Raw genomic sequence first — 26,914 nt, 5'->3', positions numbered from 1 at the left:
AATATGGGGATTTCCCATGGGATGGAAATTCTGATTTTCACTCAACTCTACTACTCATATTGAAATTACACTGGGATGCAACTGATAAACATATCCTTGCAAGAAGGAGGTTTAACAACCAGAAATGGCCAGGATCTCAGTTTTATCTCTGTTCTAGAAGACTGAGCCTGATTCAGATCTCTCTTCAGTGTAAAACCAATGCAATGCAATAAGTTACAAAAGTGTATAGCCCATCTGAGGCAGGAAATGTGTCCTTTCCATTCAACAGCCTAGTACTCCCTAGCATCACACTAGGTGCCATGTGCTGAAATACCATCACCACTTTCTGCAGTAGTCTAGGTTTTCACAGTATTTCTCATACTCAAACGCAAACTCAGCCTGACCCTACTTTGCCTGTTATACATGTAGGACCCTGAAAATAGCTCTTCTCAATTTGATAATAAGTACACTGGGATGGATTCATGGAAGTAAGCATTATTCTGCAACCAATCAATTCCTAACTCAGTGAGATTTCTGTTTAATTTATTTCAAACAAGATTTTACAATGAAATATTATATTTTAGCTTTTTCAAACTCTTTTTTATATTGAAAGTGCACATTGAATGTACTTTAAACCTGAACTCTAGATTTTTCTCAGCTGTTCTACAGTTAAATATATTTAAGAATATGATTTCAAAAAGAATGGAATGGTTTAGCATCTCATAACGAGGAAAGTTGCAAACGTTTAGATATTTCAAGTAATCTTTTTACCTTCGTCTTTTTATTAAAAAAAAAAAAAAAAAAAGCAGAGCTTGAAAAAGATGCATTTTAACATGACTCTGTCCTCGATGGTATTGAGCAATACATTCAGGAGAGAAATAAATGAAGAGTTTCTGAAGTAAGGAATAGATTACCATAATGTACTTACTGTATGGAAATTGACTACTGTGGATTGAATCTGCCAGAGTTTTCAAAATATAGACTATCACCAGGGATTGGGCTAAGGAGGGGAGGCAAAAGGACAACATATTTTTATCTTCTTTGCTGAAATGCATTTAAATAATGATATTTCAGCATAAATCTTACAATTCCCAGAGACCCCGTAGTTCTCCCCAAAAGTAGTTCAGCTAAGTGACATTACAAGTCTAAACTACAAGGTAAAACAAAACTTGAAACAGCAAAAAAGAGAGCGTTTTGAGATACTGCCATCCATTCTGATTAGGATCAACATCTATTCCCTTTCCTTATTAAGGTTTTCAAGTGACTCAGGTGTTTGCTTCAAAAACCTGGAAATGTTCATACTGTTGGGTCAACCTCTTGTAACCTGGGGGGATCTAAAAGGAATGCAGTTTGTAAATACACACACACACACCTTTTCTCAAACTGTCTGCTGAAGATAACCATCTGACTGCCATAACACTCCAGGCCATAAAAAAGGTACAATAAAATGTTTTTGGAAGTATAGGAATTCAAGCTAAAGTATCTATACATCTTTTTCTCCATTACATCAAATAGGCTGGTCTTCTGAGAATAATTGCACAGATATCACTTGCTGTCTTCTGCATCTAGTATCATATCTGATTTATGTTTTAATAATGTAACTAACAATATTGGACCAACATTGCGGTTCATTATAATGTCTACCTTGAGTAACTACATTCTGAACCTTACACAACCATCTCATGTGACTAGCAGGCAAGTCTCATTATGGAAAACTTTTGATATTAACATTTGAGAAATGCAGTATACTTATAATGTCCCTGATTTGCTATTGGACAAAGGGACAAGCAACAGTAGAGACAGGCAAAGAGGTTGAAACATAAAAAGACTATTTTGCAATTGTTCTGTAATCACTCTGCCTGAACCTCAACTATATCTTCTCTGTGGTACCTCTACCAAGTCTCTTCAAGTTACAGGCCTCCACAATGCTTGCTCAACACTACATACGTTTTTCAGGATTTTATTATGACATGCAACAACAGATTAGGCACTCCTATACCGCAGTGATGTATAAGAACCTGATATTGAACTTGAACAGAGTGTTCAAGAATCCACATGTAATCATTGGCTAACACTGAGCTATGTCAGTTTATATCAGCTGATAATCTGTCTTTTTTATTTACACAATATAGCATCGTTATATATGAAATTATTCACTGCCTGATGTGCAGTGATTATATATATACACACAGGAAACAGCTGAGCAGTTAGATCATTGGACTGGGCAAGACCAGAGCTCTGTCTGTGTGACAATGGGAAGTCACTGCACCCATTTGTGCCACATTTTCCTTATTTTTAAATGGAGTGTCAAAATGTTATGTTTTCACTTCCAAATTAATTTTAGAATGTGACTGATTCAGATGCATTTTCTATTGGTTGATCCGTGTAGTTAGTATTGGTTGTTTTTTTTTGTTTTTTAATTAGTCAGTTTGATTGGCCAGAGAGCTAGATTTCATCTGCTACTAACTTTTCACCTTTAATGTTTCTGGGACAAAGTCTGTGGAACAATGACTGGATTTGGCAATGCTACTGGTTTTAACATGCTTAAAATGCTGGTGAAGATAGAATTTAAAAGAGAGATTTCAAAATGTCTGATTGACACACATTGCAAATTCCTTCATTGCCTAATGGAGATATGAAAGTGAGGTTTTATTAATGTGTTACTGATTGATCATTTGGATGTGTTGGGTTGAACATAGTTGCAGTGTGATTTGTTTCTTGTTTAATAAAACGTGTCCTTAGTATTTGTGTTTGACATTTGCAGCTGTGATTTGTTCAGGTTTTTATTTCTAAAAACATGTTTATTTTTTGTATATAAAGGAGTCTATACTTGGTGCTTTGTCTTATTTACCTGTAAATGCCTGTAAAGAAGGGAGCTCTTCTGAAGTGTTCTGGTAATCTTTGTCAGGGAAATAAGGTCTTTGGGAGTCCTTTTTGTGTCATTTGTTTGTATCCTGGTAATCCCAGGTCTCCACCTCTTAATTTTCCATTCATGTTACAGACAGCATCTTTAGAACAGTAATCTCTTCTTTCTTTTTGTGGGTTTATAACTGTATTTTCCTTTAAGTTTGAGGGAAGGATTGCAGTTGTGAGGCAGTTAGTTTCTTTCATAAACAAACTGGATCCAGTCAGCATTTCAGGAAGAAAAATCCATGTGTTCTATAGTATGGGCTTGATTCATCTCTATCAGTGGGCAAACACCATAGCTTTAACCAATGCTCAGACTTGGATTATTGGCAGATGACTTGAGAAATCTCTCCAGTCCCTGCAGGTGTGGGGATAACAAGGTCAGAGACTGATTATATCAGCAACATATAGTCCCTGGCAAAGTGGGATGAGCGAATTTTAATATTGTTTTCTTACCGCCTCATATCACTGTCTCTCTCCATTCATGTATGTTGGCACAAATTTATAATCATATCTTCCCTGGATCCCAAAAATAACTTTAGAGTTTTATGTGTATACTGCATTTATTTCCTCATCTCTATGTTCATCAGACCTTTCGGGAATATTAAGCTGAATATTTCAAACAACGAGTGGACTTTGACTTTTATTTCCCCTCTCTCTGAGGCACTGTTTAATTAAACTGAACTATCCAAAGGAGTTATACCTGGAATTAAAATATGCAGACATCCATTTTATTTGTACAATGCTGTGCCTTTAAAATAATTCTTTGATGGCAAAATCGCAACTTCATTGGTGATTCATAAGCTGAACCTTGTGTACAAGCTTCAGCGCTTACCAAAATAGGAAGAGATTCAGAAAATTAAACAGTTTAGTAAACAAAGTTGTCCAAAGGGAAATCATTAACAAAATCTGATCCGCTGAAGGTGCTCAGTGGAAAGTAAAATTACTCCATTACATAAAGAGCTAGACACTATGAATACTGAGTGTAATACCTGAGGGGAAGGAAATATCTTTTAGTAGAAGGCAATGGTTTTGTTGCTCTTTCTAAAGTGAAAATCGTTTCTCCCGCCCCAAAATACTAACAGACTGTGAGAGTCAGATTTTCCCTTTCAAACAATATTAATGTTGGACAAAATTCTGTCCCTACTGAAGTCACTGGGCATTTTGCCACTGATTTCTATGGTGCCATCATCTCACTGAAGACGTAACGGGGGAGGGGTGAGAGAGAGATTAATCACCACCATGATTCAGGAAACCGCTTATGCACAAGAATGTGGTTAAAGTTAAGCATAAGTCCCATTACGGTGAATGGGTCTTAAGCAGGTGCTGAAGGGTGAGTTTTTCAAAATGCAAAAGAAACCAGATAGGCACTTAACTCCCATTTCTCTCTCTGAATATTTTCCCCCAATTGCTTTCTGAACTGGAGCATAGAGATGCATACATATTGTCCTGAATTTAACCGTGGACTTCTGTGGGGAATTTGAATATGATTCCAAATTTCATGACTCTTCTTCAGCTCTGATACATCTTTTTCAAATGGAGAAATATTTTACAGTAGATACCGAAGGAACCAAATACCATGTAAATGGAATAATTAATGGAGGAATTCCTCCAGGATGAAGGATTGTTAAGATTATACACATTTGATAAGGAGTTCTCTGGTGTCTCTATATTAAGATCATGCTAAATTAAGATAGCAAACATAACAGCATAAATTGAGTGCAATTTACCCATGATGCTGCTTAAATATATGCAAAATGCATGTCTGCATTAATGTGTAAAAAAAGATAGTCAACACAACTTTATAATTTCAATCAATTTTCTTGTTTATAACACACACACATTTAAGTCTGAAATTAAACTTTTTTTTTTTCCCCTACAACATCTATTTGTTGACTTGGTATTGTAGGGTTATTCACAAGCATTAGTCTGCTGGCTTTGTTTATTTTGTTTTAATTTAATACTAGGGAAAGGATATTGAAAACAGAGGATGCTCAAGAGACAGTGTTATTACCCAGGTCAAATTTAGGATTGGGTACAGAATTTGGTTCCAAAGCTAAACTGGGCCTATGGTTCTCTTCTAATGAGCTCCAAATCTCACATGCTGATCTTGTGACATTTCTACCCCAAATGCCAAGAATCTTGTAAGATTTGATGATAGCAGAAGTTATTTCCACTAATTGAACAACAGATAACTCCCAAGGTTGAGTGTTGGGAGATTTCCATCCTCTTGAGTTTCATTATAACTGGGTCTAGAAATCAGATCCCTTCTCATTTCATATCTACAATGAACCAAAAACTGTACGAGTTAAAGCTGTGTAACTCCTAATCCAAAATTCAAGGGAAAGAGGCTGGGGAAAGGACTGAAGTGAGCATTCTGGATTTGAGATTCTGGTTCAAGCCCAATTCTAAATAAAACATTTGTAAACCAACAAACCCACAGAATTACATGCATTTTGCAAACCAATTAAAAAAAAATTGACAAGTAAGCCAAGTTGTGGGGTTCTGAACATAATCTGTTTACATGCTTTTTATCAGTTTTTTTGTTTTGTTTTGTTTTGTTTTACTGACAGTCTTGGAGATATCATTTCAAAAACAATTCTGCCTTGGATATGCACTCACAGCTCTCATGATTTCAGTCTGAGTTGTATGCACCTATGAAGTTCTGGATAGAATCTGGCTCTGATAGGCCCCAATTCAGCAAAAGCATTTAGGGTCATGTTTACCTTTAAGTACATAAGTGGCTTCACTGAAGTCAATTTTCATTTTTATTTTTAAAATTAAGCACATGATGAAGAGCTTTGCTGAATGGGGATCACAATGATGTGACATAATACCCATATTACAAGTGGCATAACAATACTCTGGACAAACAATGTGATATTTCAGATCCACATGAGTTTTTCTAAAGTAAACATTGAAAGCTGATGGTGTTTGCAGCTACTTACATTTAAGCAATATGTTCAGCTATTTTCATAAACCAATGATTTTCATAGCACAGCTTGCTTTCTTTTCTAAATCCTTGTAGTTTTATTTAAGGTTGTTGACTTGATATAATGCATTTTGGTTGAATCAAACTAACCTTGCAATTTTGTGACACCAATGAAATATTTGTTTACTCAATGCTATTCAATAATGTATTTTCAGATTTCACTTTACTTATATGTTGGAAAAATCTAGTATAGTTTTATGGTGTATAATATATGATGGGAAACGTACAAAAGAGGATAGCATATATTGTAAAAAAACATTGAGTTAGACTGTAAAATCCTAGATCAAATGACAAGCTATTTAACAGAAACCGAGAAACAGTTTTTCTGCACAGTTCTCTTTATCCTTGTAGTTTTTCAATTCATACTGAAGTACAGTTGTCATGGTTCATGCTCAGTACTTGTTTGAAGTATTGTCTTTTGGATCTTTTTTCTGCTAACTCATCAATAGCAAATAATATAGCTGGATCACAATTGCAGCTATGCAAAAAAAATCACAGTGAATCTTAATACATGAAACATTCACCTGGTTCTGAGTTGTTTCAAACTGGAATTTAAGACCATCACCTTTACTATACGTTTCAAACCTTTCAGGTGAACCTTTGGGCAACCCTGGGCTCACGTTTGAGTTAACACATGCTAAAGATTGTTTTACATCAAAACCATGTAAGACATGTAGTTTAGATGGAAATTCCTGGAGATTATGAATGAAATGGAACCTGAAACTCACAATCTAAATTGAAGAGGGGTGTGAGAGACCACCTGGTTCAAAACCAAATAATTTTCATAAAATTGCCGTGAAGAGAAAAATGACCATGCTTCTTACCTATGCTACATAACTTCTAACTCTGATTCCATGCATCAGGGCTATAGCGCTCGTGTTAATCTGCCTTGAAAATCCTCACACAATCAAAGTTAGTAGTGGCTAGAAAAAAGACTGCGTGGGTAAAACAAACTGACCCCCTTGCATTTTGCAGTATTTTCTGTCCGTACCTTCACATGTACAACACACCAATTTTTTTTCTGGATTGAACATAGTCTATCTCACTTTTAAAAAAGTCTTTCTAAGATGCAGTTTCACAATAGCCTAAATCCCAGTTTATTTCCAAAATGATCAGTGTTTGTCAAATATAACACAGCTGCACATTATAAGGCTTACAAAAAAACATTATTTTAGGGGCTTGTAAATCCTCTCCTGGGCTTTAATAGTGATGAAGATGGACTTTTGAAAGATTGAATTTAGTTCTACAGTATTATTTTGCCTCCATTTAATTCCATATGGCTAATGCAGTTGCTACCCCATTCCATCACTATGCATTGATGAATATTTTCCTCCAAGTCTAGCTTTATATTATATTTAGAATATTTGCACTTAAGCTACTTGTCATATCAAATGTTGCTTCCCCACACACACATATTCTTCAAAACACAGGGACTCAACTTGAAAATAAGAATGTTAAAGCACACAATTGAAATATTAATGCACACACATTCAAAATTAATATGCAGTACAATGCATTCACCAAATCCAGACAGCCTCTGTACTCACCACAGAACAAATTTATCCTAACGTTGGCACGTGATAATGACTGCTGTATAATCAAGATGAGGAGCAGTCACTGGGTGGCATACACACCTGAGGACATGGCAGATTTTGGAGACTACCTAGGTTTATATTTTTACAAATACACACCACCATGATACCGGAATATTGGAGATAATATTGATTTGACTAGCATTCATTCCTGTTCTGCTGCTTCTTCCCCATTTAAAAGGGGCAGTGTGCCAATCTGGAGAGTGATTCAAAAGACAGCTTGGGAAGGAGACAGTGCACAAAGACTGCATCTCTTCCAGAATGCTTTGGGGATGCATGGGGAGAGAATTCCATCATTGTAGAGCTCAGTTTCTAGAAGGGTTCTAGCCTACAACCGCTGCCCATTCTATAAAGTGTCAAACTTTTGCCTTTGAAATAAATGTATCAGCTGTGCAGTGCTGCATTTGGGGGGTTCTTCCCCACCTTGTGTTTATTTCGATGGGAGGGAATAACCAGAACCTTTCCATTTTCCAGTCCTTACTAAGAGTTGGGCAAAAGAAAGGACAGAAAAAATAACTCAACCAAGAAAATAAGGGCTTGAGAGCTACCAATATTATCTGAAATAAAACCTTATGTAAAGGAAAACAAAATGTTATTTCAGATACCACAGTCTACATTTAACTTGGCAAGTATACAGTCAGATACTGGCATATTCATTGTTCAACAATTGACTCATTGTGAAAACAGATACACAGATAACCTCATCAGAGATTCAGCAAATGAAGCACGTTGCAGAAATTAGTTATTAAAAAAACCCAGACATTATATGTTTGTGCTACCTTAAGACTTGAGTTTATTTTAAAAAGCTTCCCTATTCAGTAAGAACACTTCAGCCCATGGAATAGCTATGTCTGAGAAGTTTTTATTAGTACCAGTCTACACTATTCATGGACAGGTTAAGGCTATCATCCCTTAATACTTCTGAACACTAACCACACAAACATTTTAAAACAGAAAGCAAAAACAGCACAAAGTGCATCTTTGTTCAATGAAGGCGAGAATCCAAGAGAAACCTGGTGGTTCTTCTCTTTATACAAACTTTTGTCTATAAGTATTGACAGAAGTGAGAATTTCAACCAAAGATAGCTTTCAAATTCACTCGGTTTTCTACCATTCTTTGTTTTAGTTGAAGAGTAAGCTAAAAGCATCCCTGTAGTATTATGTATCTAGGAATAAGTCCAAACACATGCATACCTTGGGGATGCCAAACAGGGTTAGGGTTTTTTCCGTTAGAGATCACTCTATAAGTATAAGATACACAGACCATTATGATGCAGTTTGGCGTCCAGTTTCTCAGGTGCACCACAGCAACAGCGGCTTTCAGCCACCTTTCTACCCCATTTCTGGGAGTTCAGATCAATTCCTGTAGAACAGCCTGAATGCTGCTTTAAGTTTGTCAATTTGCAGCAGATCCCTAAGAGATGGTTATGTCAGCAGGGGTTGCCAGAGTGTAGCATTCTCTAACCATGCACCCTCTTGCTCCAGCTTGCAATCCAGTAAGGGTTGCCAGGGGTAGTATAGAGGCAGTTATGATGGCTTTTCTCAACTTATGGATTCCCCATGCAGGTGGAATCCGCAGCTGCCCACGTAGGAAAGCTTTAAACTCCCTTTGTGCTGCCAGTGACATATAGGGAGAGCTTGGATGGTCAAGCATCTTGCTCAAAATCTTTAATAAATGCTGACAGAGCTATTAAAATTTGTTTATACAGAAACAGCACTCCTATAGGATATACACTCTCCCAAAGATTTATCATCATCACATGAAATATTTCATTAACTAATGCGTTTAAGACCTAAGCATGTTGACCCAACAATTGTGTTGACATCAAGGTCTGCAATCTTCAAACGTTTTGCTTGCCAAACTCCTGTTGAAGTCTACTCATGGATCAGATGCAACATCCATGAGAATATAGTATATACATTAATTTTATCTCTAAATCTTCCAAATGTTGTATGGTGATATAGCTGTATGACTAACATCGATGGGAATCACATAATCTTCGTATACACCAGGAAAATTGCTACCTATTTTTCCACATCGGTCAGCTGAGCTAATGTTACGAACAGCATAAGCTTTAATAAAGCTGTTTGTTTTTTACTACTGTCTGGGAGCAGAATTATATGACACAGCAGGGGAAATGTCTGCGCCCCATCCATACTAGTGTTTGAACCATTGGTTGCATGGGTGCTGGGAAAAGAGGTACAGATTTTCCTAGGGTAGTCCATGTGGGAAACCTGAATCCTAACTTCAAAATTTAGAGGTCAAAGTAATTATTGCCCCTTACAAATAGGGAGTCAATATCTGATATCATGTTATAATTAAAAATTCACAGTTTATTCGGGGCAAAGATGTTGGTATCTTAACAGAGATTCAATAAGAGATGCCTCTTTATATACTTTGGGCACTCCTACAGAATCTAACAGAGCATGCTAACTCTCTGTTGTTTTTTTTAATCATCTTTTATAGACTGTCATGAAGAATTCCACTCATGCTACAGAATTCTTTAGACGGTCCAAGCATGTATATAAAGGATCTTGTTCTTTATTAAATTTTGTAAGTTTTAGGGTAAATTCTATAGAACCTTGTTACTGCACTTGCTTTGAGTCTTATAAAATGTGTGACACACCTTTTCCTGTAGGAAAAGCAGTGCAGGAGAGAAAAGACATCCTACCCACAGAATGATGGATAACTCAATATTCTGTCTCTCATATGTCATGGCCAGAAGCCTGAATGGAACCACCAATGATTGTAATTTCTGTGAGAAATAGCAACAGGAAATAGTGGTTTTATGTAGTGGTATATCAGTATCAGGAAAGCTGCAGTACCAATGCCATATCATTATTCTGAGAGAACGACCATTTAAGTGACATTATGGTCACAGTGATTAAACAGGAACGTGGGGAGGACAAGCAAAGTGAAAGATCTTAAAAGTGGAACAAAGAAAACAGCCATTCATATTTGATTGTATTTAATTAATATAATCCATATACAATTATGAATACAGACTATGCCAAATATCTGCTGATAGAAACAAATCTTATGACCTGGCTAACAATGACGGTATGAACTTCCACTTGCTTATTTACCTACACTGTAATTTTTATAGTTTCCAAATGAAGGGTACATATCGCTGACTTGCCTTAATAAAATAATTTAAAAACATAGTTATAAAATTTTATGATGGTTTGGTGAGGAGATGTCATCATTTTCCATGCTTCATGATTTAGAATAATTAATTTAATAAGTGTGTCATATGAGAAGAGTAAATAATGGAGAGAGATCAATGATCACTGAAGCATATATATTTGAAAAGAAAAATAAATTACCAGTGCCACACTAAACATAAAAAGATTTGAGAGATATTTTTCTGATGATAATTTGATTGGTGCATTAACCTTTAACAGCCCAACTTTCAAACATGGACACTCAAAGAAGAAAGTTAAAATTTTCAAACACACCTAGATGATTTAGGACCTTCGAAGACTAAGGCTATGTCTACACTGGCAAAGTCGCCACCGTCAGATCGACTTATCTGGTCAGTGAAGACCTGCTCAGTCGATCCAGAAGTCGACATTCTAAAATCACCTCAACTGGCGTAGCACTACGTCAACAGGAACACAGTTCCCATCGGCGCAGTGCAGTGAAGACGGTGCACAGAGGAGAAGCACAGAAGTTGACGGGAGTTACGCAAGTTTTTTGCGCAACTCCCATTGACTGCTGCCAAATCGCCGAGGTAAGTGTAGACCAAGCCTCAGTCTCATTGAAAGTCAGTGGGAGTTATGGTCCTAAGTGCCTAAATTATATTTAGGCTCCTAAATTAGCTAGGTGTTACAATGCTAAGCGCAGCAATGCCTAAATACCTTTAAAATCTGAGCCTTAGTCTCCCAAGTAATGTAGGTGCATTTCAAAATTTTACCACAGATTTCTCTCTCTCATATGGATGCTCAGTTTGACATTTATGCTGGTAAGTACCCATTTTACATCCCTATACTGCATGCCACTTAAAGTGTCCAAAAAGGAGGATTTGATTGTTCTATCTGATCCTGTTTCAGAAAAGTTCTGTTTTAAAATATTTTTAATATTTTAAAGCAAAACAGACAAACAAATGCAGCTGTCCGCATTATTTATTCATTTTGAGTAACTAAAGTTAACTAGAGTTAACAAAACATTCCTTCTCTTCCCCCCACCCCACTTGTATCAGCCAGTACTTCTGGCAATATTTAGCATGCTGGATCACTTTTCCAGCAATCTTTAAAATTGCTTCCTACTTCAAAAACTGCATACTTTTAAGGTGTTATATCGAAATTAACTGACAAGTGTAAAGGAGTCAAAATGCACATAAGCTTCATGGAAGATACACAGCCCTTTTCTCCAATGCACAGTTAAATGTTACAACTGTTAATCCTTTGGATCCATGAATAGAGCTTATTTTTTCCTAGTTGAACACTATCATCAAATTGCTGATCTGACTATGCAAAATAAATGGAAATTGATAATTTGAACAACAAGTTAAGGTAATTACTTAAAACTGTAGCAATAAAAATAAATTTATGTATCTCCACTGGATTGTCATTTTGGAAATGACATAGCATAGTAAGAGTTATTCTCATCAATGCAGCCAATCAAAGCATTGCTTTGCCCCCCCCCCCCTTTATTCCTACAAAAACAACACTATGGATTAAAAAAATAAAACAAGACAGATCCAATCATCTGTAGTTTCCACTAATTTTTACATGTAAACATGATTTCTATATCAGTATATTTTTTCTGTGAATGTTGTATCCGTGGATATTACCAAATCTTTTTGCACTTTTTTGTCAAAACACTTGGTGCAGTGACTTACCGGCAGTGTTTGTGTGATCCTGTTAAGGTTTCAATCACAAAACATTCCCCATCATTGAGACAGTATGCAAGATCCTTGTCTTTGCATGGCTTAAAGTGCTCAGATCGCTCAGTAGAGTATGTTGTGGTATCTGTAGAGAAAACATAGGGAGAGAAATGCCATTAGACTACCATAAAGATGCAGGATACCATTAACAACTGCATTAAAGACCTTTGAATCGTTGGTTTCACTGACATTGGGTTGACCAAAATAATCCAAATAATTAAAATGCAGTGAGAATGTGAGGCAAATAAATCTAAATATGGCTATTTTGTTTGCCTGTCAATTTTCTAAATTAAGGCTTTAAAAATGGGACTTTCCCTGGAGAATTTCAAATTGGGGAAATACATTAGCAGTTAAAGTTGAATTTCTCATTAGTAAAATTTTCTGTAATTTCAATTTTAGCAAAAAATTTTTGTTTAAAGTTGATAGACCCTTCTGTCTTTTCTGTTAGTCCAAAATGCTACTACATATCTAATCAATGCAACTATTGCAACTTCCCTGTGGAAATCAATGTAGGTTTTTAGTTTTATAATTTTTTTATTATGTATTTATTAACTGAAGTTCACTTCCCCTGCATGAATTGCCTCTGCAGTCCTCTACTCTTGGTTTAGCTCAAGTTCCTGTGTGTGGCTGACAGGACAGAACCATTCAAACGTTTATCTGTTGAGGGTGAAAGGTTCTCATGCGGGCCAAGATGTTCTCAGACAAAGGATATATAAAATGCCAATAACCCATGCTTCAGTTCCTCTCTTTTGCTGAGCTGCCATCCCCCTTAGTTGCTGATAAGACTAGTAAATGTAGTTATTCCTCTCTAAAGCTCCATCTTTCTATTTCCTTTGAAGTTAATTCAAGTGCTACTTTATATTAAGTATAAAATAAAATAATCTTTTGGCAGGTAGGAAGAGCTCATAGTGCTAAGTCCAGCATGTGGATTTTTGAACAAACCCCATGAAATTAGAGTCACTCTCCAACTGAACTATTTTCTTCAGAGAATGCCAAATGCCCAGGGGATTGCCAAGTGCCAGGGATCATGGATTTCGGTTGGAATCTTTCCTGCTAAATTAGGAGGCAAAATTTCTAGGTTTTTTTCTCCCTTTCTTCTATTGTCTCATATTCTCTGCAATGCAAGTCAATGAGCATGCATGATTCTACTGGTCCCAGCTCGGATGACCCATTTCCTGTTTTCAGAGGTCATTGATTTAGAAAGAGAACCTGAATTTGGTTTAAGTTTCATGGACAGAGTTTCAGATTCTTCATCTTCAGTTTGGATCTTAAGATCTTAGAGTACGTCTTCACTGACGGTGGCAAATTCACGGTTGTCAGATCGATCTTTCTCGATCGATTGAGCGGTCAGTAAAGACCCGCTCAACAGATCAGGAAGTCGATGCAGTAAAACCCCCCCCTCAAGTGGCATAGCGTTCCCGTCGGCGCAGTACAGTGAAGACGCCGTGCACACTGGAAGTTAAGAAGTCAATGGGAGTAACGCAAACTACCCTGTGTAGCTTGCATAACTCCCATTGACTGCGGCCGAATTCTGAGGTAAGTGTAGACCAGGCCTTAGTTCAAAACTTAAGTTGTTTGGAAATTTAAAAATGAAAAACTTTTAGTAGGTTTTTTTTTAATTGTAGTATTTCTGCCTAGTGTTTGGGTCTGAAGGTACTTTTATTTTATTCCCCTTATTTTATCTTCTCTCTCTCATAAAGCATGAATTATTCAATCATCTCCTCTGCCACCTGACAGCACAGGATGGTTCCTGACAGCTTATTTCTTGAATGTTCCTCAAAGATAGTGGCTGCTTTTTGCCATGGACAGAATGTGAGTACACTAAATATTCCCCAGGTTCTACGCTCAGCATTTCCAATTTGCTCATTTGTGCGTTGGTAGTAATGTAGCTGTGACTGTGCAGATAGACTGATGCAAAACAGATGTTGAGATTCACAATACCAATGGAAAAATGGAGCACTGATAGACAGCTGACGTTCTAAATGCATGTGCTTACATGTCTACATATCTGTTCTGGAAGGTAGATCAATTGTTTTGTTTTCTCAGAAATGGGAAATATATATTGGGCTCAACTCCAACAGTGGAGATTTATGGGAGACTAATCCACCAGAAAGACTGTTTTAGTTATAGGTGAATTAAAAAAAATAAAAAACCAAAAAAACAGTATTCTAGGAATCCTTGTATTCCACTGATACAACGTAACCGTTCTGAAAGTCACTCCTCGTCCTTTTGCTTGACATAGCGCAGATTTGCTAACCTTCCAGACACACTGCAAACCCTATGTTTTTCCTCTGTTCTCTAAGACTGCTGAGAAGGCCATGGTCTGAAGTGGCTGCATTTATGCAAGCTTCCTTGTTTATATTGTGATTGCAATTTCTAAGATACATGTCTGGTAGGTTGCCTATATTTTAAAATTCAAAATCAATACAGATTACTCCCAAAGTACTGAATTAAAAGCCATACATGCTGTAGTGAATGCACCCTTCCCCTCCTCTTGCAGCATAAAGACACAGGAGTGCTTGTTAACACTTCTGTTTGTAAGTTAGCTTTATGCCACTATCTTTGCAAAGATACTTGTTCCAGTAACACTGTTGTAAATAACTAACCCCTCTCATCGTTACCTATCAAGTGATAAAAATACCTTATGTCAAATCTCCAATCACCCGTATGTGAAATCTTTAGATTAGCCAGTGAAAAGTAGTAAGTAGAAAAATAACTGATCATTGCATTACTGCACATTTTTAAAACACTGTAGTATTTGGAGTACCCAAAGGAATGAGGCAGTCCACACTGTCAAATAATCCAGTCAACTTTTTAATGCAGCCTCAGCCCTAACACAGCCGCGAATCAGTGACAGGCAGCAAACCTCACAATCAAAAAAACACTTTAAAATCTAGTCTCCCAAACCTCTGACTTAAAACACATCCACCTGCAAACTAGCATTATAAAGTGTTCAGCAATGTGTTTTGCAGCATCTGCTCAGCTGCTACAGTATGTTTGCTGCACTAAGCACATTTGGGAACTTTGTAAAATACTGTAAGTAAAATATGACCAAGTATTTAATGACGACAGTAGAAAAGTAGAGAACACAAGGAGAGCAAAAATAATGTTGACAATCCTAAAACCAACATATTTTCCCCAAAAGAACTCCCAATAGGAAGCTTGGAAGTTTCTCAAACACAACTTTAAAATGAGAAAATTAGTAGTGAAACATGAAGACTGCCAAACAAACATACTGTAATTAATGTGAAACCACTAGAAAACACAAAAATCAAAACTGGGTTAAATCCTGAGCTCACTGAAGCCAATGGTGTAGGAGAACCAGGATTTCACCCAGAACTTTTATGATCATGTACTTTTTTGGGGGGTTGCATGCTAATTATCTCAATCCTTTAATCATCTCCAAGTGAGTGGACTCGGGCATACAAGATAAATACAAGAATGTATATATTATTCTGTTTATTCACATGCTCCATGTGTTAAATAAAAGGTATGAAAGCTCTGATCTGGCTATTATAGAAGTATTCTAGAAAAAAAGACACCAAGCCCCTGATATAGTTTTTTTTTTTTCTTTTGTTAAGATTTAGTCTCATTCTACTGAATGAGGGTGAGCCCATATTGAATAAATAATCAGTTATTATGAAGAAAAATATTCAAAACAAAGTGGTTTTTGATGCAAGTACCATAGGCCAGAGGGAAAAAAAGCCATGAAATTGAGAGATTGTCTCTTTGGCAACACATTCTGTTGGTGGCATTAGCAGTGAAAAACAGCAATGTTAACTAACTAAAAAAAAAAAAAAAAAAATCCCCCAAAGCTGCAGTGATAAATTAAAGATAAAAGCTAAACACAGAATTCTACAAATTAAGCTTCTGCTAGAAAACAGTTAAGAGTTTTATTTTGTTTAATTAGCTTCTTTGAGCTAAATTTCCTAATATGTCTCAAAAATGCAAAAATAATTCCTACTATAATAACAATATTAAAAAAAATGTTTATCCAGAAAGGCAGCAATGTATTAGCTAGCAATCAAACCATGAAAGTTGGAGATTTCAACACGCATCCCACATGCTTTCTCAGACAAATGATCATACTTTAAATTAATACTATTAAACTCTATTAAATTCAGATATGCCATGAAACTTTCCTGGGAATGATTAAAATGCCTGGCTTGTATGGCTGATAGAATTATTGTAACATACTGTACCTGCTGAAGACTATCATGCTAATATGAGATAACTTCTATATTCCACTTGTACCTTGAATTGATTTTTCTCTAATGGTCATTAAACAGACATATCTTCATTTAAAAAAAAAAAAAAAAATCAAGCATCAAATAGTGTGTGTCTGATGGAGACTAGTAATAATATTTGTAATCACACAGATCCATGCGTCTTTATATATATATAGAGAGAGAGAGAGAGAGAGCAAGAGAGAGAGCGCGCTTCATAGCGGAGTACATAGAAATACAGCAGCTAAAAATCAGTGTATGTATTAAACATTATGTTTACCTTTACATCATTCTAGAATTAGGTGTATTGTCCCTGGGCAAGACTAAAATTATGCCAATGGGAACAGAAGTTTTAAAATTCTGTTCCTTCACAGAAACCCTAGCTATCCAAGGCATCTCACCTCAAATTGTTAAATTAATCTGTGGTCTTGGGAATTCTCTTGGGCTCTGCATTGCACTTGGATGCTTAAATAGCTGTGGTGGCAAAAAATAATTCACTTTCATCTGCGGCTATTCAGAAGATTTCATCAGACCCTGACTCGCTAGGACTCGCATCTGACCAGAATGATCTGTGTTTCTGTAACACATAAACTTTGTTATTGCAATTTTCTGTATCACTATGAAGTCCAAATGCCCTGAAAAAGCTCCATCTTAAACAAAGCAGCCTGCCTGCTCAGAAACACAGGTCACCAGGAACACATTGCCCCAGTGCTCAGCTCTCTACATTGGCTAGCTTTTGAATAAAGAATTCAGTTCAAGGTCTCTCAGCTGATTTTAAAGTTCTAATTAGATCTGGTCACAGCTACCTGAGAGTCTGTCCCCAGGGCCTACCATGCTATGATGCACAGAACCAATAACATGTTCTTCAGAATGTACCCCGTGTCCACACTACTGTGATGACCCCCAGATTTTGTGGGGTATTTAAAAATATTTTTTACAGTGGGAGAGAATGTATGAGTTATGCTCTTGAATTTTGTCTGATATGATAAGAAGGCTCACATGATATTATCATTACTCAACACAATCATACTGAAATACAGAAAATGAAGGAACAATCACAGTCACAACAATGCTTGAGCAGAATACATTTCTCTCATTTTCAGAGCACAGAATCACCATATCACCATTTATATAATGTTGTCTGGAAGCAATGGCTACTGCATTGTTTGCAGGAAATCAGAGAGAGATCCAGTCATGTTGATAAATTGGAATCATCTCTTTAAATCAGCCCACTCTCCTTCCTGTGCCCTCCTCCTGAGTCTGATGCCAGAATCAAATATAATAGAATGTGACCTTGTTCCAGAAAAGAGAGAGAAAGATGTTGATGAAGTTTTCCAATTTATCATCACAATATGTGAGTAGAGAATAGTGATTCAAATCAATGAAATAAATTAATAGAGTCTCAAGCCAGTTCTATTTCCTCTCTCGCTCTCTTTTTTTTTTTTTTTTTTTTTTTGCAAACTACCACATGCAGTGAGAGAACAGATTGCCATAGACTAAATTACAGGCCCACTTACACATTCCTGGACTAGGCATGGGCCTTCCAAATGCTGTTCTCCTATTTTGAAAAACAAGTCAATACATAAAAATTTCTATTCAAAACATCAGCTCTCAACATGGAAATGTCAAGCAGTTAGAAATAAAATGGGGTTTTCACTTCAGAATATGTTACGGCATAGGATATATAGATACAGCAACTTCTCAATGGTATATTTATTTTAAGAGTATAAAATTAAGCATAGTAGGCCATGTTCTTGCCTTTATCTTTGCACAGAACTCCCAACGATGCCAACAGAAGTTTCATGGGCAGGAGTTAGTTAGGGAAAGGCCCCCAATGGACACACGTGACCAGACCATCTAAAGAGTTCAGCACCCATAACTAGGTTCAGAGTTTTAGATGAAAGTACCAAAATAAGGGGTCAAAACTGCAGAAGCTCTGAGCGTCCAATGTGCCACATTGTTTTGAAAATCCAGCCATGGGAGTCACAATGGGAGCTGCTGGGTGCTGAGTACTTCTGACAATCAGCCTTTTATTAGGTGGCTACATGGATCTAAGTTCTTGAAAACCTGGCCCTGTTAGGGCTGACAACTTGAAAAACTTGCCCTGAGCTCTTCTGAAAATCAGGCCTAAAATGTACTTGAAAGTGCAGGATGGTCTGCCAATGTATGTTTGTTGCCTACTGCTATAGGAGCATCCACTTTGTAAAACTAAATGTTTTTTATAATCATATTTATAAACAGTCCAGAAGAAAGGTATGAAAAAAATATTTAAGAAAAACAATCTGTCCTTGGCAGTACCTGCACAGCTACTTAAGAACAGACGGCCTGTACTCTTCTGCTATGGGAGAAACTGATAATTGAATTTTTAAATGCTCTGTAGGAAACTGAGTCAAATAGCTGTTGTGAGAGTTGAAGGATTTTACTGAATCTCACAGCAATCAATTTGTTCAGTAACCATTACAGCTGCTGGTTTTAACATTGGCTGTATGTGCCTGTCACAATGCAGTTAGGCTTTTTCTATTATAAGAACTACTTTTTCAATATCTAAACAAGTTGCCTCACATCTAAATAAAATGGCCATGTATATCGTGTTGATTTAACAAAAATGAGTAAGTATACAATATAGACACATTTTAGTTATCTGTTTTCATACACGCAGAGAGTCCAAGTCTCTTCTCGCTTACATGAGTGTAAATAAAGAATAACTCCAGTGAAATTCACACGATTCGCAACATTCTTTTGCAGTGTTATACAGTTTTTAGTTTCATGGTCACATGGTTTCTCATAAAATAATTAAGCATATTGAAAACTCATTTACAAGGTTTGTAATACTATAATGTAGTTACCATTACAAAATATGTATATAGATTTTTTTTCTATCAGTGTATTTCAAAGCACATAAAAAAGAGAGATATCTGATTTTACAGATGAGGAAACTGAGGCACTGATTGGTGAAGTGACTTTCATGTTAGTGGCAGAGCCTGAACAGACCCATAGTCCAGGAAGTCCCAGTCCAGTGCTCTATTCACACTCCCTCCCAGAGGGCAATTGGAGATACACATGTGTGTTTAAATACTTTGCTGGAATGGAAGCTATTGAAGAACTCAGCTTCTATTATAAACCTATTTTGGCTCCCCTTCTACAATACATTTCTGACTAGAAATTCAGTATGTCTGACCTGTGACTAACAGAGGACCTTATGTCTGATTTTTAATTAAGTTATTTAATTTTTGTGAACTTCAATGTTAGCTGACAAGGTAAGATGAGTACTTTCAAAATCCATTTTACAGGTTTGATTTCTGAGGAATATAATATATAATAGTCTGTATTAGTTGATATCTGTGGGATTGCTAACATGCACATAACACAACGATGAACTAAGGAAAAAATCTGCAAAGAATTGACACAGACATTTTATTAGCATTGCAATGCTTGAAGTTTTCAAAAAGGTTTTTCTGAATGTGAAAAACAAAAGTAAGATTAAAAAAAGTGTACAGAAAAGGAATATCATTCTTTAATGGCTGCAGGCGCCTAAGCCAGCATTCTTATCCCAACTTCTTATCTTAAAGCTATGTAAATTATTAATGCCAGTAACATAAAACAATTTTATTTGCTTATCCACATGATACAGAAAGAGAGGTTAATGAGGCAAATATTGAAGGATACTTTTCAAAATGATTTTTCTCGTTACATTTAAGCTTCTATTTAAATTCAGATTGCCTTTACGGAAGAGCACGTTCGTAAGAGTGTGCTAGTGAATAAGGTTGATATCGTTTAATGCTTTGAACATTCTCTCTCCCCCCCTTTCTTTTTTTTATCATCATCAGTAGCAAATCTCACTTGTCCTTTGTAAGCTGATTTTTAGTTGCTTGACTATAGTTACTCCATTTTTGCAGCTTCTTTGTTTATAAGGCAAGGCCGTTCCACTCTGTGCACAGATCATGGAAAGTTCTTAGGAATGCAGAGGAAATAAGCCTCGGCTGAATTCAGCAAGCTATGCAACCTTGATAGATAATTTGAATTTGTAGTTAGCTGCAAAACATCTGTAAAAGTATTTTATAAATAATGTATGCCAAATAATATAGACCAATAGTTATAAAAAAAATAGGTTTGTGCCCTTGTAAGGGGGATATGTATGGTCTTGTCATGAACGTTTAAGTAGCAATAAGGTATAAAACCGTCTGCAATCCTTTGTTCGGGGTCTTTTTCCACTGTCCACTTGTGGGCTTGGGAATTGACCTTCTGCAGAAAAAACTCTTTTGGAGACTGTCCAGCCTGAAATCCTGTGTGGGTCTCTTATCGGTGCAGGGTAACGAACCACACTTGGAATCTTTTTCCAACACCTCAAAGAAACCCAAAATAGATACATGTGATATTTCCACGGCATAAAATACTTTAAACTTTGTCCTAACAATTTCATTATTATTCTAAAGACTTTGTGTGGAAAATCAGAGAATTCCAAGTTCTGACTCTTTACAGCTTTTATTGATATCATCAATTTGGGGGTGGAAGTAAGTGTGTGGAATAAATAAATCTAAAAGCTTCCTACCCCAGTTGAAGTAAATGTTAAATGTAACCATTGACTTCACTGGGCCCTCCATGTTATATTCAAGCATACCACACAGCAATTAATAAAGACAATGAAGACAAAATACGTCCTTTTTGTGTTTAAGCCAGAGCTCCAAAAGTGGGAAATATTGAAGAACAGGCAAGTACAGGGGAAAAATTATTTGTCATTAACTTCAAAATAACTAGGCAAGAGGAATTCCCTAAACATGTCTGAATTTGCCTGCCTCTAATTCAAGAACACTTTTTAAAATTGGCAGTACCTTCAAGTGTTTCAAGAAAATTGTTAGATGCTTTTCATAGGTTATATTTAAGAATTAGATGACTAATTATGTTTATATGCATCGATTCTAAATTTAAAGATACTGCATTTGCTTTTGCCTCACTATGTGAACTACTGACTAGGGTTAGCTGGAAAAACAAAAATGTGGTCTTATGAATAATTTAAAGGTTTTTCCAATTTGTTTTTGTTCCAAAAAGAGAGACATACACACTTCAGAATAGCCAACAGCTAACAGCACTCACCTGAGATGAGGGAGATCCAAGTTCAAGTCCCTTCTCTCCCTGACTCAGAGCACTAACTACTGCGCTATTGGCTGTTTTTGCTCTCTCAAAATTCCATCCAGGACCCGAGAAAACTTCCTGATAAAAATGTTGTCAAAAATGGAATATTCCATGAAAAGTTTCTGTTCTAACATAAAAAAAAGTTTTGTCCAATAATTCCCAACAGGCTCTACCAAATGAGTTGCAGAAAAGTAATGACCAGCAGTAAACATACTTGTAATTTAAGTGAATACTGGTTCTGCACATTTTTGTGTATGTCTATTGCTTATAAATTTTAGTACTGACTGAAGAAGGTTTTAGCCAAAATGTTTACAAATAAATTACTACATCAAGTTCTGAAATCCATATTTAGGTTCTTAATTAAAAGGACGGGTCGTGAACCATTTGCTCCTATTGATGAATATTTTCTCACAGAAGTACTCCCATTGACTTCAATACAATTATCTGAGTGAGTATCTGTTCTGCAGATGTAAGGCCTCCAATGTGCTGTGATGTTCAAAAGTGCTGGCTTCAGCAAAAGCCAAAGATACTCAGAACTCCTGAAAAATCAATCCAAAGGGTAAGCCCTGGTCTGCACACGTTTAACTTCACTTCTGTAGGACTACTGACTTGCTTCAAGTAAGCATGTATGTCAGTGTTTGCAGGATCAGAATCTATATTTAGCAGATGAAATGATGGACAAAGAAATGCAGGCAAATCCTTGGGAAAGTTAAGATGAACACCACAAAATCAAACTCTCTTGCATCCTATTCTTCCTTTGCACAAGGTAGCATCATTTTGCAAGAGGGAGACCTGCTGAGTTTACAATTCTTTGTGATAATGCTTTAGTATGTTTTCATCCTGTGCAGGAACACCCCCCACACATACACACCATTATTAAATTCTCATCCTTCTAGAAGTTCTGTAGTTCCTCTTCATCAGAGTGAGGCAAAATATGTGAGTGTGCTGGTACTGCGGCATATCTTGAAACAGTACTGATTTTTGAAGGGCAGGTTCAATTGGATACATGACTAAGGCTCTGGTTGTGTAAATGTTCACACGTGTGGCTAATAATGTTCTGTGAGTAGTCCCCCTGAAGTCAATAGGACTACTCACAGTGTGCGGAACAAGAGCCCTGGCCTACACTATGAATTCATATCAGCATAACTTCAACGCTCAGGAGCATGGATTTTCCACACCCCTAAGTGACTTAGTTATGTCGACTGAACTCCCAGTGAAGCTCTCCCATCTGCTTAGAGAACATCTTCACTAAACTCTACAACACTGCAGCTGTGCCACTGCAGCTCTGTAGGTGTAGACAAGCCCTCAGTCTATTTAAATTTTTGCAGAATTGGGGCCCAACTTTACAACAACTTAAATTTAGGCCTTGAATCAGCAAATTACAGAAACACATGTTAACTCTAAGCACATGGATAGTACCATTAATATCAGTGTTTTGCTGAGTCAGGGCCTTAAGGACCTACTTGTCTTACACAAGTAAGTCATCTAACTGATTTTGTGGGATTACTTGCAAGAGTAAGGAAAGAAGGAGTTGGTCCTTTAAGGAAAAAGACAATCCCATTGATGGAAAAAAAGAAAAACTTTACTCATTTAGTTGTTGGACCAACAACTGTTATGATCTAAGACCTGGGCTTAATAAAAAAAGCTACATAGAAACACACAAAAGTCATCAAGAAAGTTGTCATGGTCAGAAAAAAAAATCTTCCTTCATTTTTCATACTTTGTACTAATCTTGGTATCAGTGTCAACCAAATATTGGAAAATACCTGTTGACTTCACCGAGCTTTGGATCAGGACCCAAAGAAGTTTAAAGGTAAAGAAATTGATTTGATCTCCTTAAAAGTAGTCTGTCTCAGGCTTGTTTATTTTACCATTCCATCACTCTAGTAATTTAATATGCTCACGGTATATAGTGAGGTTATGGCAGAGTTGCACTAGGATCCTGTTAAAGTAATGAAATGGGATTGTGATATGATCTTCTTTAGGACTGTTTCACATCCTTATGTGCTGGATTTAATACACTTAAAAAGGGAAAGTAAAATGAGCTAAAAAATATGTATTGCTATTAAATCAAAATACAGAGAGCTAGAGTATTACAAGTACTAAAGGCTCTACTGTATAGCCTACATGAGAAGTAGCAGAGCTTATTATACATGGTATAATAATAAAAGAAATAACAGTGTAAGGGCATGGCCTGATTTGTGCAAACCTATACAGCAACAGAAAAGAGATGGTGAGCAACAGAGTAAGCTGCCATGTATTTCTTCATATCCCATACATCAGTCCTTGGAAAACCTCGACAGTGCCTTAAAAAATAAAGCATGTTTGAGCTAGGGGTTGCTATCTCTCTCTCACCCCGCCCCCCCAAAAGGTGAGAAATGTTAACACAACAAAATGCTGTGCTATTTTACTTTTATAATCTATAGCACATACTTTATCATCTCATTCTTCAGTTGCCTCCCTAGATTAACTAATCATCATCAATTGGAGAGGTATGTGTTCTCCCAAGTGCTACCCATTTGTTAGCACAAGCCATAAAGAAATTGAAGGAGCTCATGTCTAGGTCTTGTAAGAGCAATTTCTCTGGGCATAATACCTAGCAGACCAAGCACTGATTCTATGTGAATTATAATGGACAGTTCCTTTTTCAATATACATTTCATAATATGTAATTTAGTAAAACTACAGAAGTTGTACTTTCACACATATATCTGACCTAAAGATGCAAATGAAATTCTCACCTTTTCCAGTTTAGGATGAACATAGCCTAGGTGGGTTGTCAACCTTGAGGCTGTGTTCCTCAAGCGGTCACAAATAGGCCTAAGAGGGCCGTCTCTTCATGACTAGATGGGAGGGAGAAGTCCAAAAATTTCCCCCTCTGCCCCCAACCCCATTGTAACATGGGGTTACAGCGTGGAAAAGGTGAATGAAAGTGCTATGAATGGTACTATGTTGGCAAAAACATTGTTTCAGAAAGGGATTGGATTTGTTTCTCTCTCATCCTCTCCCCCATCATTCCTCCCTTAACCCCTGGCCCATAGCGGAAGAGAGCTTCGTACCCAATTCTGTGGAGAGAGGAGAAACTTCATTAGAAGTTTTTCTCTATTGAGTAAATAAAATGGCAATCTGTCACAAAACAAATAATGCTTAGAAGAGTTATTGGAACAAGGGAACTTTAAAAAGAAAGCAGATAAAGATTTTGTGCTCCTGAAATGAAGTATTTAAACAGCGAATATTCTATATAAACTGATTTGTTTAATGAAAATTTTAGGAGTCTGTATTTAAAAGTCATTTTTACACATCAGTTTATACCTGATTTGCTTCCAAAAAACCCCCCAAGAAAACGAAACCAAAAAACCCCAACAGTAGACAGACTCAATATTTTTAACATTTTATTCACCCAACACTAAAACTAGGCCAAATATGGCTACTTCTGCAATCAGAACTGTGCAGCAAACCCTTGCATGCATGTGGAATTCCATTCAATTTATTAGTGCTGTGTGAGAGTGCAAGGGACTGACCACACACAACTTATTGTAGAATCAGGGTCTAAATTTTGAAACATATAATTCCTCCCCTAGTGCTGGAGGAAGTTCCAAAGCTAGCAGCAAGTCTGCCCATAAGTATCTATTTGCGAGATCTGGGTCTGATTTAGATACTTGGGGCCAAATTCTGCTGGCTGTTATGCTTCCATAATACCCATTGAAATCAGTGGGACTTGTGCATACATAGCTAAGAGTGGAATTTAACTCTTGAAAATATGGCAGTCATGCCTATATAGATGGAATAATCTGATCTCAATACACCATGAATGAAAATATAGATACATGCTTTTCTTTATGGTATCCAGTGTAAGTCATCTTGTTACTTGTTCATTTTACCTTCTTCGTGGAAGCAGCAGAAATGCAGCTTTAAAATCTGTGATCATCTATTACAAATAATGGAGTGTGCTTCTTGGAATTTTGCTTTTCCAAGAAACAAAATTAATATTTTATAACCCTTTACCATTAACATTTCGTATAAGTGGTATAACTGGATTGCGGCCATATTTCCATATCAATATTAACATTCCTTATATTTTATTATGAATGTAGCACTTGTAATTATCTGTGGGTGTATGACACTATTTACAATAAAAATTGTTTACAGTTACTATGCTGAATAAGGTGTAGTTATAGATCCAAGCCGTATTTTGCAGTAACCTAAGTCCATCTATGTGACTGAGATTAAAAATAAAAAAATGATCTATTTAGGCTCAAATACCAATAAAGCCTTGATAATATTTAAAGTATTCTTAGCATATGTACCACAATACTATATTACCAGGCTAGCTATAACCAGGTTTTAGATGAGTGTTTGTCCTCTCTCTTATTTTGCTGTCATCAGCTGCTAATTACCCTTTGTTAACATCCAACTCCCCTCCCCAGAGTTAAGGTTAGCCTACAACCTTTTGGTTTTGACCTTGTTAATTTCTCTCTTTAATGTCATTTCTGTTAGGTAAAACTCAGTAATCCCAAACCCAATCCCTTTTAAGTATTTTTTATTTTCCCTACAATACCCCTATTTTAACCCACGTAGCTGAAAGTAAAAGGCTATTCAGAGAATGCACTTAGCAAAAACTTAGATTTCTTACTCTTCAAGAGCCAAGCTCCAGCTGAGGGAAGGCAGGATTTTGCCTCCTTCCACCTTCCATTATTCTGAGCACACTCCAATCATTTATGAATCATTCCTGTTCTTAGAACATACTATGGGGAACACAGGCCAGATGGAAAGCATTCTGAAGTCAATGGAAAGAGAGATAAATGCAATATGAACTATCCTCTTTCTTCCTTTTTCTGTCTCTACAGCCCTCCACCCCACCCGCAAAAAAAAAAAAAAAAAAAGATACCAAAGACAAATCCATCTCTCACCTTGCCCCCATTTCTTCATTTGTCATTTCCTATTTAAAGGCTATTTTACCTGAGGAAAAATGACCGCTGATTATCTCTTCTCAGTTTGATGTACAAGGTGTCTAGATCTGTGAAGCAGTTGCTCATTCCTTCACAAATGTTGTCATTAGATCTGGGCCATTCCTTCCAGCTGATGTTAATTTAATTTTAGGAAGATCAGCAGCTGAGAGGACCTGAGGCAAGGAAGGTGCTACTCCTGTAGGAAGCCCAGCAGCAGTAACTTGCTTTATACCTTCAGGATTTGTTTTGG

The 26,914-nt window shown here is 36.6% G+C and overlaps 1 protein-coding gene across 1 annotated transcript in view; it reads right to left on the bottom strand.

The window, feature by feature from the left end:
* Positions 1-26,914, bottom strand: part of NRG3 (neuregulin 3) — a 752,789-nt gene that overhangs the window by 419,139 nt on the left and 306,736 nt on the right. The window contains 1 exon segment of the mRNA XM_067552466.1: positions 12,315-12,444. Coding sequence (XP_067408567.1) covers positions 12,315-12,444 — 130 coding nt within the window.

Source organism: Emydura macquarii, unplaced genomic scaffold (genome assembly GCF_026122565.2).
Source record: "Emydura macquarii macquarii isolate MOO-44397 ecotype Brisbane River unplaced genomic scaffold, CSIRO-AGI_Emac_v2 contig_1390, whole genome shotgun sequence".
In the NCBI taxonomy this organism is placed as follows: domain Eukaryota; kingdom Metazoa; phylum Chordata; order Testudines; family Chelidae; genus Emydura; species Emydura macquarii.
The sequence above is the reverse complement of the archived record's forward strand: the minus strand, read 5'-3'. Positions and strand labels throughout refer to the sequence as shown.